The 12,827-nt window shown below is 39.1% G+C and overlaps 3 protein-coding genes across 5 annotated transcripts in view; 2 read left to right on the forward strand and 1 right to left on the reverse strand.

Annotated features, from left to right (window-relative positions):
* Positions 1-3,334: 3,334 nt before the first annotated feature.
* Positions 3,335-4,468, reverse strand: LOC131431396 (large ribosomal subunit protein bL19m). The gene is made up of 2 exons (XM_058597077.1): positions 4,301-4,468; positions 3,335-4,243 (listed from the first exon to the last, which is right to left on the reverse strand). The coding sequence occupies exons 1-2, from the start codon at positions 4,365-4,367 to the stop codon at positions 3,360-3,362; spliced, it is 951 nt and encodes a 316-aa protein (XP_058453060.1). The 5' UTR covers positions 4,368-4,468; the 3' UTR covers positions 3,335-3,359.
* Positions 4,469-6,412: 1,944 nt separating this feature from the next.
* LOC131431985 (uncharacterized) lies at positions 6,413-8,646 on the forward strand. Its single transcript, XM_058597990.1, has 3 exons — positions 6,413-6,562; positions 6,625-7,465; positions 7,528-8,646. The coding sequence occupies exons 1-3, from the start codon at positions 6,480-6,482 to the stop codon at positions 8,344-8,346; spliced, it is 1,743 nt and encodes a 580-aa protein (XP_058453973.1). The 5' UTR covers positions 6,413-6,479; the 3' UTR covers positions 8,347-8,646.
* A 2,326-nt stretch (positions 8,647-10,972) lies between these two features.
* Positions 10,973-12,827, forward strand: part of LOC131427293 (uncharacterized) — a 30,649-nt gene continuing 28,794 nt past the window's right edge. For all 3 annotated transcript variants that reach the window (XR_009229253.1, XM_058590348.1, XM_058590349.1), the window contains exons 1-2: positions 10,973-11,700; positions 12,409-12,473. Coding sequence is in view for 2 of the 3 variants with exons in the window: in XM_058590348.1 (XP_058446331.1) it covers positions 11,625-11,700; positions 12,409-12,473 (141 nt within the window). In the remaining variant the exon portion in view is untranslated. The remainder of the gene's footprint in view (positions 11,701-12,408; positions 12,474-12,827) is intronic.

Here is a 12,827-nt window from a genome sequence, read left to right on the forward strand (position 1 = left end):
AAGCGTGGAAAGACTCAACAATCGGCCGGTAAGGTTATGGCGTCTGTATTTTGGGATTCGCATGGTATAATTTTCATCGACTACCTTGAAAAGGGAAAAACCATCAACAGTGACTATTCTATAACGTTATTAGAGCGTTTGAAGGACGAAATTTAAAAAAAAACGGCCTCATTTAAAGCAGAAAAAAGTTTTGTTTCATCAAGACAATGCACCGTGTCACAAGTCGATGAAAACCATGCTGAAATTGAACGAATTAGGCTTCGAATTGCTCCCTCATCCACCGTATTCTCCAGATTTGGCCCCCAGTGACTTTTTCCTGTTCTCAGACCTCAAGAGAATGCTCGATGGTAAAAAATTTAGAAGCAATGAAGAGGTAATCGCTGAAACTGAGGCCTATTTTGAGGCAAAGGACAAATCGTACTACAAAAATGGAATCGAAAAGTTGGAAGATCGCTATAATCGCTGTATCGCCTCTGATGGCAATTATGTTGAATAATAAAAACGAATTTTGGCAAAAAAATGTGTGTTTCTATTAAACGATACGAACTTCTCAGCCGAACTGTTAAATCTTGGATTCGAAAGGAATAGGAAAGCAAAAGCACTGTACTGCACACGTATTTTTTTTTTTTGCTTTGTTGGCTACTCTGGCCAAGGATGGGAATTTCCAGGTTCCATACATTCTATACCAGACGAACTAGGCTACTTCACCCAATCTTGGGTATTATATTTCTTCTGTGGAATTTACCCTTTCTGTTTCAACAGACCTCATAGCCGATTGATAGTGTACAGAATCATTGCATGGCTAGTACTACGATCCTACAGACACTGAGAATCCTTCCAAATCGGGACTCGAATATACGATTACTGACTTGTAAGATCAGTGCCCAATGTGTTGAACCGCCAACCCAGGCGGAAACCAAGCCCATCAGCTAAATAATAAGTTCCCTTCAGCATATGACTCAAGCGACAAATTGCTTCGCGTGATCAATTTGTAACGCAAAACATGAATATCTTTTGCTGTAAATTCATTAGAAAATTTGACAGGGGTGATGTGTCCCTACTCTGTACATCGATCGAGTTGAAATATTTCGATCGAATGTTTTATTTTTCATTCTGTGTTTCGATCGAGTTCGAGTTATCCATACAAAAACGTCACTTGTTCAAAATGCAGAAGGAAAAGTTTACATTCGATCAGAATGCAAAATAGAGGTGGTGCTCTGAACTACCCGCCCTTTATTTCCATGAAATCGGAATATTCCGATCGAATGCAAAATTTTGCATTCTGAATCTCGATAGAGTTTTCATACGAAAGTGTTACTCGATCGAATAACAGAATGAAAATTTTCACATTCGATCGCAATAATCCGATTCGATCAAAATTTAGAATAGGGGTGACCAACTAAGTCGTATCAAAGGCGCGGAACAGACAGAACACGGTTTTCCGGAAAAAAAACGCCACCAGGAAGACCAAGATCGCGAAGCGATGGAACAGCTGTACCGCGCAAATGACACACGGAAGTTCTATGAGAAGGTGAACCGCTCACGTAGAGGCTACACGCCGATGATCGACAGGTGGAAGTAGTACTATGACGAACATCTGAATGGCGAAGCACAAGATACAGAGAACGGTACAGGAATCAATCTGGGTGCACGCTCAGCCGACGACAGATTCCCAGCCCCTGATCTGTCGGAGATAAGTGAGGAGATCGGCAAGCTGAGGAACAACAAAGCCGCGGGCAATGACCAGTTGCCAGGCGAGCTGCTCAAACATGGAGGAGAGGTACTGGCTAGAGCGCTGCACTGGATGATTTCTAGGATTTGGGAGGAGGAGATTCTACCGCAGGAATGGATGGATGGAGTGGTATATCCCGTCTACAAAAAGGGCGATAAGCTAGACTGTTGCAATTACCGCGCAATCACAATGCTGAACGCCGCCTACAAGGTACTCTCCCAAATCCTTTGCCGTCGTCTATCACCAATAGCTAAGGAATTCGTAGGGCCGTTCCAAGCGGGATTTACTGGAGCCCGCGCCACTACGGATCATATATTCGCGATAAGACAAGTACTCCAGAAGTGTCGTGAATATAACGTACCCTATTCATTGACTTCAAAGCAGCATACGACACAATAGATCGAGAACAGCTATGGCAGATAATGCACGAATACAGTTTCCCGGATAAACTGTCGCGATTGGTCAAAGCAACGATTGATAGAGTGATGTGGCTACGTCCGAGTATCTGGGACGCTCTCGAGTCCCTTCGAATCTCGGAGAGGGCTACGTCAAGGTGATGGACTTTCTGGTATCTTGTTCAATATTGCCCTGGAAGGTGTGATTCGAAGAGCGAGGATCGACACGAGTGGCACGATCTTCCGAAAGTCCGTACAACTTTCTGGCTTCGCTGACGATATTGATATTGTGGCACGTAACCTTGAGAAGATGACGAAAACCAACATCGGACTGAAAGCGGAAGCTAGGCGTATCGGACTGGCCATAAATGCGTCGAAAACAAAATACATGAGAGGAAGAGGCTCTAGAGAAGAAACACTACGCCTCCCACCACGAATATTGATAGACGGTGACGATATCGAGATGGTTGACGAGCTCGTGTATTTGGGCTCACTGGTGACCGCCGACAATGACACCAGCAGAGAAATACAGAGACGTATTTTGGCAGGGAATTGTGCGTACTTTGGACTTAGAAAAACCCTTCGATCGAGGAAAGTACGCCACCGCACGCAATTGACCATCTACAAAACGCTTATTAGACCGGTTGTTCTCTATGGTCACGAGACCGGGACTGTGTTGGCAGAGGACCAACACGCCCTCAGTGTTTTCGAAAGAAAAGTACTGAGAACCATCTATGGCGGAGTGCAGATGGAAGATGGAACGTGGAGACGGCGTATGAATCACGAATTGCAACAGCTGCTAGGAGAACCACCCATCGTACGGACAGCTAAAATCGGACGTCTACGATGGGCTGGGCATGTCATAAAAATGTCGGACGACAGCCCAGTGAAAAAGGTTCTTGAATCTAATCCGACTGGTACAAGAAGAGGAGCGCAGCGAGCAAGTTGATCGATCAAGTGGAGGGTGATCTCAGCAGCATCCGTGCCTTGAGTGGCTGGCGACGAGTAGCCATGGACCGAGTTATGTGGATACGTATGCTTGATACAGCAAAGGACACCCCAGGCCTATAGCTGTTAGGTAAGTAAGGTAAGTTTCAAAGTACAAATTCTTTAACCACCTTGATCTTTATAATGGACCACAACCAGTGTAAGCGACAGCAAAATCAGCAATTTCTTTTAAGAACTAATTCACTGCAAACAAACTATGTCCTATTCTAATATTATTTGTTCAGTTAAGCAAGTTTAGTCGGTTTGACAAACGTACGCTTTTTCTTCATCTTCTTACGGGCCAGTTCCAACTGATGTAACTGGGAGTACACCTCGGTAAAGACCTGCTTCTGTTCCTCTTCCGGAATCGTCCTTCTGTATTCTTTCATCAGGTCAAACCGTTCCCACGGAGTCGCTAATTTTTCCGCCTTCAATCGCTTTTTCGTGTTAGTGTGCTCATCAATGTTGGCAACGCCCTGCAGATTGTGACGTTCCCAGCGGTCGTACCAGGGCCTCGGTTTCAGTGTTACCTTGACATCGTTCACCGGAACAGGCACTCCATCGGGCAATATCTCGGGCTCCATGTTTAAATCGAATGTGCTGTACTCATCGAGGGCGTCACGCAGGTAGAGCAAATGATCATCCACTCGTTTTTCGAGCCGAAGTACTTCAATCTTCAGCAGGGTGGGATCATACAAATCATAACTAATTTCAATTCCCTGCTTATCGACCACATTTCGCAATATGAATCTGGCCCTCAGTCCACATTTTTCTCGCAAGATGCAAATACCAACGAAGCGGGAAGTCTTGCCAACGGCATGCATATCCGAACTCGTCACTGCTATGACTGAACCGACGTAGAACTCAGGTATGTCAATATTCGAACGACGGTCTAGCATATCCATACGCTCTAGCTTTTCGCGGATTGGATTACGCCATTCAATCTTAGGATCTGGTAGGAATTCCTGATAGATAAATCGATATTCTGGTGGAACTATACTTTTGCGTTCCGCACCTATTGCTACCGGATTCCCGGTTCGGGAGTGAGTGTGTGAGGTCGTAGCATTTTTTGCATTTGGATCTAAGCTTGGTTTGGTTGAATATGTGACTCCAGGTGAACTGAGAAACTCTGTAAACATCATTACATGTGTTGAATTTGCAGTGAGTTATTGTTATGAAGTCTTACCTAATCTACGAGCCGCGTTGTACAGGCTGAAATTTTCGGCAATCAACCTTCTGGATATAATAATCATGATTTAAGATATTAAGAAACGGAGCTGAATATAGAGTCAAAAAAACGGCATGAATTACCGCACATTTAACGGGAAATATTTTGGTTCTGTGTTCTGTCTGTCAAGACCAGAGTTACCATATTCACAGATTCTTTTTATTTTGCTACACAGATTATATGTCACAGATCACAGATTTTATCAAAATTCACAGATTTCATTAGACTATTTTTGAATATTGCATGAAAATGATCAAAATGGCAAATTTTCAAAATGTTTCACCGATTATCACAGATTATGATTGAGAATATGCAACACAGACGGGACACAGATATTTTAAGTCGAAATACAGATATTTTAATGGCAACTCTGGTCAAGACTTAACACGCAGAGAAAAAAATTGTAAAAATATCTTATTTCGGGTTGCACACAATGATTCTTTTTTATTGAAATAGTGACAATAGAAAATCTGGTTTGATTTAGCAAATATTGATTTTAGAAACTACAAAACATGACAATTAATTTTTCTCAGCGGATTAGTTTGTTTCAAGCGACATTTTGATAAAAATAACAAATATTTTACTTGAGCGTTCCTGTCAATTTCTTGACAAACAAATAAATTAACGAACTTTTGATGAAGTTAACAATTGTTGCGCTTTAAATTCACAAACCTTTTAGTTGAAATAAATTTCCTTTCAACTAACGCTTTTAATTTTTGAAATCATTCATTTTTGTTTGTTTTTAAGAATAAAATGATTTCTTTCAAACATATTTACAAGGTAAGTTTTGATAATACTTTTATTTTGATTGATATTCGTTTTCGAATTTCTGAAAAGCATTTTTTGAATTATATTTTTTTAAACATTTAACCGTTATGTCGCAAGATGATCGATTTATTCCCATTTCACAATCAAATCCAGTTTTTTGTTAATTTTTATAGCATCCAACGATTCGGTGCTCCATCAGTCCGGTCAAGATAGTATTGTTTCTAAAGAAAATTTGTTATGTAATGTTATGCAATTTTCCAAAATATTCTTAAATATCAATACATACGATCGAATTGTTGAAAAGAGCGGATGAAATTTTTCTTAGAAAACGCGTACAAACTTTTCCGCCGAACAAAAAATGTTGTGATTTATTCACGCGGAAAAAATCGCTCTCGTGTATAAGAAATAAAACTATTACTGTTCATTTAAACAGTAAACTTAGTTGTATCATTACACAAATATGTTCTTTGATAAATTGAATCTTTTTTTTCGTGACATAAAGATATATCAGAATCAAGTCAATGTGGACATTTCGATAATATCAAATCAACTTTGGTCGACACATAATAAATAGATAGTTAATTTCTACAAAAAACTTCGCATGAACAAATATATTTTTTGTTTGGTTAGACCAAAATTTTGATTCAAATCAAACAGAGATCGTTGTTGATGTTGATGGGATAAATTATTACAAAACATTTATATTCGCGCTTGAAATGAACATAAATTAAATCAACCGTCCCACGATAAAAGGGCCTAACTGAAAATGACAGTTTCTCTTTGTTTACTTTTTCTTTCACGATTTACCGAATTGATTATACATTTTACGCTTTACTCTTCGCAAAACTTTCAAGGTAAAACTACAATCTTTCGATTTATATTGGAAACTTTGAAGAATTTGCAATAATGGCTCCGTAACAATCAAAAGAGAAAGTAAACAAAGAGAGACTCTCATTTGCAGTTTGGCCCTTTTGTCGAAATTCAAAAATGTACTAATTGTTTTGTTATTTGAAACATGCCCCATTTCTCTGCGTGAAGATGACTGATAAAAACAACCGTCGAGAATTAGCCTGATATCCAGGGGTGCCAAGATTAACTAAATGAAATATGTCCAATTCGGAAAACACAGTCTGACAAAAGAAATATTTTAACAAATCAAGACAATTATAATCTGAGAATGCATATATTTCTTTGGGGAAAAAATCTAGTGAAATCTGGCAAACGATTTGGGGTTTGGTTGAGTGTCTGTCGAATTGAGAATAATCTTGCATCTACCAAATAAATCTGAAACATTGGCAACTCTGCTGATGTCTCTGCGTAGTGCGTATTCAGTGCATGATACAAAAAGGTATTCATAATATAAACAACGATGGGGATTCGTCATCTGGAAACGTTTGTCCGGCAAAATGTTCCCAATGGATATTTTCAAATCAACATCGAAGAAGAAATCAAGTAAATTAGAGTGACATTTATTCATTTTCCAATTAATCACATTCGTTTTCCTCGGTTAACAGGAAGTACACAAATAACAAAAATTCTCAAACCTTTGTTCCTCCGGTCATCGTTATCGATTTAATGTCCCTGTACTATCCTGTGTGCCAGCTAGATCTCGCTGGATTACTCTGCGGGGGACGCTTTAATAGGGCAGAATATGTGCTGGATCAGTTTTACACAAGGCTAAAAAATCTTAATGTTACTTTGGCGTTTTATTATGACGGACCGGTTCAGGACACCAAATATGACACCTGGGCCACGCGTCAAGATAATAAGTATCAGGACATGATGCAAATTACAGATGCAGTAAGGTCTATGGATCTTCGGGATATCGTAAAACGATTCGCAAGAACTATACCATCGAACACCTTGTACCCGGTAAAACAAGTCGGGATGAAATATGGCTCTTTGAGGACTGCAATTGATCGCGAATGTGACCAAGAATTGGCTGCTTATGCGAACGCGGTTCGAGCAATAGCTGTCATTTCAAATGACACGGATTTTATGATCTTTGAAGGTGCTTGGCGATATTGGTCTTCTAAAGATATTGATTTGGAAACTCTCACAACCTACGAGTATAACCGTCCGGCCCTCGTTCAACATTTACGTCTAAACTACAAACAGATGCCCATGTTTGCAACGCTAGGCGGAAATGATATTATCAAGTACGACGAAGTTAAACACTTTCACAATACGTTAGGTCCGAGAAATTTGAATAAATTTCACAAGTTGGCTAATTTTGTGCGAAATATTCCAATCGGCGAACGTCTCCAGACCGTGCTGTCTCGGGTATTTGGAAGGGTAGCAATAAATGATGATTTGATCTATCGTTTCCAGAAGAGTTTAGAGTTTTACGACACTGTAAGTACTTTGTCAGTATCCTTTTGATAATGTTGAACGTTTTTATTTATTCCAAATTGCAGAATTATCCTGCACCAGAGCCAGGTTCAAAAGTTGATCCTGTACTAGAACAAATTATAAATTTGGAAAATACATTCATCTATCAACTTTGGGTCGGACATCCAGTAAATGTTACAACGTTCTTTTTGGATATGCGCCAACCGGAACTAGGTGCACAATTTCCAAATATTGCTCTAGAAGTAGTGCTGCGACAGGCAGGCGTCATCCTATATCATCATCAATTGTTACCCAATAGCTCTACCTGCAGTGTAGTCATCAAACTCAATCATGATGCCGGTCATTCCCTTCAAGAATATCCAGTCGTGTTTCCGAAACACATCGCACCACCACCGTTGCTTGATTTACTGTCAACAAATCCGGAAGTTCGTGCCAGTCTGCACGACACGAAGATGAGACTTTATTGTTGGATTGTATCCGACACTCTAGACATTCGACTACTTCAACAGGTTCCAGCCGCCTTACGGGAGACCGTAGTTACTGTCTATTTTCTGCTTGAGAAAAAAATAATCAAATTATTCGAAGGAGACCTGTTTTTACGGGTGGCTTTCGATGTGCACTTCAAAACCTACAATTTCGACCAGATTCCATATCCTAAGAAACTTGATTACCGCGCATTTCATGTGTCTTTTATGTTCATCAAGTTTTACACGCACTTTGCTAAGGCCTTCAAAGCACTGAACATAGAAGTAAAGGATTTACTCGAATGTCCAAAATATGACGGCGTATTGTTTCATAACATGTACGCTAATTGGCAACAAGGGTTAAATGACTTGGAACAAATTCAGCAGTGGCGAATATATAAAGATTTGGCGAACAATTAAAAAAGTTTAACTTTAAAAATTCATTATAAAAGAACAAAAATGAATTCTGTATATAAGTGCGATTCTGAAATGGATTGAAAAATAAAGTTCAAATATTTTATATTTACTTATCTTCGGTTTGCGGTAAACGTATTTCTTGCGTCTTGTAGAATAATACTGATGTTCCGGTTTGACTCAACGTTATTGTATATATTTCGATACTAACTTCTGATAAGTGAACTGATACAAATTTTCGCACGGCAATCTGATTGCACCGGTCTTACAAGTCATTTTTCGTATGTTCGAGCTCCGAACACAGATTTCCACAATTGGAATGTTTTTTTTATGATTTGTTAAGGAATCTGAAGTTGTGAAAGGAAAATAATAAAACCATTATCCCACTTGTACTCGGCGTGCAGAACAGTCTGAGTATATCGAAATTCGTTGAGTCATCTTCGAGAAAATCTCCGTTGACTCTCCGAAAAAGTTGAACTGTAAAGTTTTTTTTGACAATGACACACACACATATATCATACTTTCACATTCATGTCACTTCCACTTTCACAATCATGCCACTCTCATATCACTTCACTTGATTTTACCTATTACCAGTATCACGCACAGTATTGTGATAACTGCAGTCAAAAAAATAATGTTTTCCAACAAAATGTTGGTGACATGATGTTCATAGAAACATCAAGCTCATCCAAGTAATTACTGTTTCTCTGAAGTTACTTCGGTAATAAGGACCTACATGCACTTCACTTGATTTTCACTGTGAAGTGATACCGACAATAAGAGTCACAATCACTTCACTTGGTTTTCCTCGTGTAGTGATACCAGTAATAAGGGCCGTTATGGGTCTCCGCGGCTCCATTCGGAAGTCGTGTTTTCCAGCAATTCTATTACTCCAGTAGTCAACGCAGCTCCTGTAATCATCTCATATACAAAAATCAATAGTGAGAGTGAGATCTGTTGTCTCTGTTAGGTAGATTAATCTTAAGGGTAAGAGCACTGTTTAACAATTTTCAAACTATTTCTTCTGCGGTATTGCTTCTTAGAGCCGAAGTAAAGATATTGTATTCGATTTTGTCAAAATTCGTTGATATATCAAAATTCGTTGATATATCGACAAAAAAAAATATAGCAAAATAATAGCTTCTTATAAGATGACTATTGGTACAATAACCCTATTAAAATTTTCGTCCTCCTATTGCAGTCTTAAAAAGTGTATTAATATTAAGTCTGACATTATGACACACTTTATGATTTTATTAGTCATTCGACTAAACGATCTAAATAGAAATATTTCTACAATATGTATGACGATTTCGATTGAAATTAAATCAAACATATTTAAAACATGTTTTTATAATTCGTTTGTGTTCTGGTACTTTTTGCAAACAAATCGGATTCGATTCGATTCCTTGATAAATGAATCGATATTAACGAATACGTAGGGTAACAGAGGTATTTTGGTCCACTTTGTGAAAATATCCACCAAATGTTATAATATCTTTGAAAAACTCTTCCGCAATAGGTAATTTAATTTAATTAGCTTAAAATTGATGCAACATGGGTTACTTAACATCGCTTAAATCCATAAAGTTTGTTAGGTGGGACAAAATATATGAAGTGGCCAAAATACCTCTGTTACCCTATAAATCAATTTCATTTCACCGATAAATTGTGAAATATTCCAATGGTTTTTGCATTCCATTTTGCACTGAAATTCCGTACATTGAGGGAAGGACTTTCCATATATATATATTTTAATAGAATCAGTTTTCAAGGGGCGGGTAGGGTCTAACACTTTTGAAAAATAATTTATTATTTTCTTTGTATTTTCTCATAGTAAAATATTTCAAGAATATTCTGTGAAATTTTCAAGCCACTAGGAACAAAACTCAGCAAATTATGGGCCTTTATCTTTGCTTATCTCATACTGCGAAGAAGTAAGAGATCGACACACAGGCTCAAGATTTCTGCTTTGTTCGTTTTAAAAACTTGACAAAATATACTTGAAATGTTTCATTATAACAAGTTATAAGAGAATAAATAGGAATTTTCGAAAATGTTAGACCCTACGGGCTCCTTTGAGTAATGAATTGTTTACATTGATTTTATAGACAAAAAACTTTAAACGCGTTTTTCTCGAAAGCAGATTTTGGAAGTCCGTGTCGATCGTCGTTCAAAAATTACTGCACCAATTTCGTTCAAATTTGGCACACACTTTCTACATATAAAAACCAGATCCTTTTTGTTGTTTGTTACTTTGGGGAGGTTGTACAGCTACAACATGGCGGATTTTTTTCGTGAAAAATCGTAGTTTTCTCTTTGAGCAACCACCAAAAATTCACAAAATCAAAAATAATCAAACAGAAACGTTGGAGTCTAGGAAACCTTCTGCTCTATCTATGTTGCTTTGATTAGTTCACTTCTGATTAGTTTGCACTGAGATACAGTGGACACCGCAAATCATGATTTTTAGGAAGCGTTCACAAAAATACCTCTTCACCGACTTATTTCTCAATATTTTTCCACGAAAAAATTACAAAATGTTATTCGAATGATTCTTTTTATCATGCAAAACCTTTGAATTTATTTTGTTGCACGATATTTCTAATAAAAATCGCAAAAATGATGATTTTTTTCATCATTTAGACTCTACTCCGCCCTTAAGTATTTGCTGCCGTGTCCTGAATCAGTTGCATCGATATCCTATAGAAGTATCATTTTACATTTCGATAACATTTCTAGCAAGTTTTATAGTAAAATTGCTTCATTAGTTCGCCGCTTTCATTATTATACCACTACCGCTGCAGCTTAAGTCAACTTTTAATGAGCCGAACTCCGATGGTCACCCGATTCATCGATTGATGGTGTGGTGGCGCTCATGCATATTCCACGACTGCATTTGACACTACTATTCTGTAAATGTGGGTGTGTAATGTCTCGTGTTCGCATAGGACGGGGGCCATTTAATTGACTGTAAATATGGAAAAGTAAGATCTATGCGCATGCATATATGCGTGTCTGTACTTTCGATCACTTTAGTGTATATAGTTATTACATATGGACAGGGGTTTGAGAGACAGCGGAAAAAATGGATTAGTATAAGCGTATTTTCTTGGCTGAATTCACCATAGTTCGGTCTTTTTCCTCTCTGCTCTTTTCCTTTAGTCTTTTTATTTATTTATTTCTTAACCCACGGGTATTGGCTTTCTGCGCGATCCAATTGTACCAAAAAGAATAGTGTAATTAGGCACAGTGAAAAGTCGGGCTCTTTGGCCTCAGTTATGAGTGACTTATCAACCAATATTTGTTTTGATGCATTATCTGTACTAAGTGGCAATGTGCAATTAGTCGAAAATGGTAAGCAGTTACAGTACCAGTGCCTACTTGGAATCTACCAAAAGGTGTCCCCAGAAGCCAGCATCAGCAGCCGCAGCCAAACGGGTTCGGTCGGAAAATAAGATCCCTTTTCCGGATTAGCAACTTTCAACGTCAGTGATCATTAGTACACAAAATGGAACCTACCAGAATACACTGGAGTGTAATTAGGTCGTTTGTACAATGTTTTTATGGCTGGAAAATGGCTCGAAAGGGGTCAATTAGACGTTCCATTTGAACCCATTTGTCAAGTCTTGGGAAAGCGAACAGGGAAAAGTGGTATCCATTTTCTGACTTATTTTTCCGCACAACTTGGGTTTTCTCACACACATTAGCTTGATTGGTCTGTGTCATTTGCGTTCGCCAACGAAAACCCACCATTCCTATGCGAGCTTGGGTGGTGGACACGGCTCTGTGTGTGGGTCCCGTGTGCCGTCAGTGCTAAGCTGCTGGTGCTGGTACTGGTACGGCTCTGGCAAAACACTCTCGCTCTCGCTGTCCTCGGGCGAAAAACTGGAACGAGTACTACAAAATCCCTGGATCTTTTCTCTCTGTTTCTCGGTGGTGTCTGCCGTCTACGAATCTCGTCAATTTCCTGTGCTGCTGATCGTGGTTCCGGACCGAACCAACCTTATCCGCAAAACGACGCATTTCGAACCCACCGCTGGGCTCGATCCATCATGATACTAGTATGCAGCATCTGTGGAGCATCGCACTACACCCAAAATTGTCCAGAGTTTGCCAAGGGAGATCATGTAAGTAGATCCAAGTTAGTGCCTGGCCATTTAATACCATTTATGGAAGTATTGTCGGATCCGACCGTTTGCTGAGTGAAAATCTACCCCAACGGGGCGCCAACTGGTGGGGCGCCCTAAGCCCTAGCAGCCCGAAGCACAGGAAGTGCAACTTGACCTGAATAAATTATATAATTTACGCATTTTAATGTCCATGACAACATGTGCGCAGTCCGTTCGCCATTAGCTAGTCTTTGCGCAGCTCGGCGAAAAAAGTCAATATTTTTATCCCCATGTTGCAGCAGCCACTTTGCAAATGGACGGATCCAAGAGATGATGTTTTTCTCCCTCCCGATGCGTACCGACAGTCAAAAC

The sequence above is a fragment of the Malaya genurostris genome, chromosome 2 (assembly GCF_030247185.1).
Source record: "Malaya genurostris strain Urasoe2022 chromosome 2, Malgen_1.1, whole genome shotgun sequence".
Classification (NCBI taxonomy): Eukaryota; Metazoa; Arthropoda; class Insecta; order Diptera; family Culicidae; genus Malaya; species Malaya genurostris.

Excerpts from the sequence above, each read along its gene's own strand:
- LOC131431985 (XM_058597990.1), top strand. The coding sequence starts at position 6,480 with ATGGGGATTCGTCATCTGGAAACGTTTGTCCGGCAAAATGTTCCCAAT. Across the intron at positions 6,563-6,624 it reads AACATCGAAGAAGAAATCAA|GAAGTACACAAATAACAAAA; the intron begins GTAAATTAGAGT and ends CTCGGTTAACAG. Across the intron at positions 7,466-7,527 it reads GTTTAGAGTTTTACGACACT|AATTATCCTGCACCAGAGCC; the intron begins GTAAGTACTTTG and ends TCCAAATTGCAG.
- LOC131431396 (XM_058597077.1), bottom strand. The coding sequence starts at position 4,367 with ATGATTATTATATCCAGAAGGTTGATTGCCGAAAATTTCAGCCTGTAC. Across the intron at positions 4,244-4,300 it reads CAACGCGGCTCGTAGATTAG|AGTTTCTCAGTTCACCTGGA; the intron begins GTAAGACTTCAT and ends TGATGTTTACAG.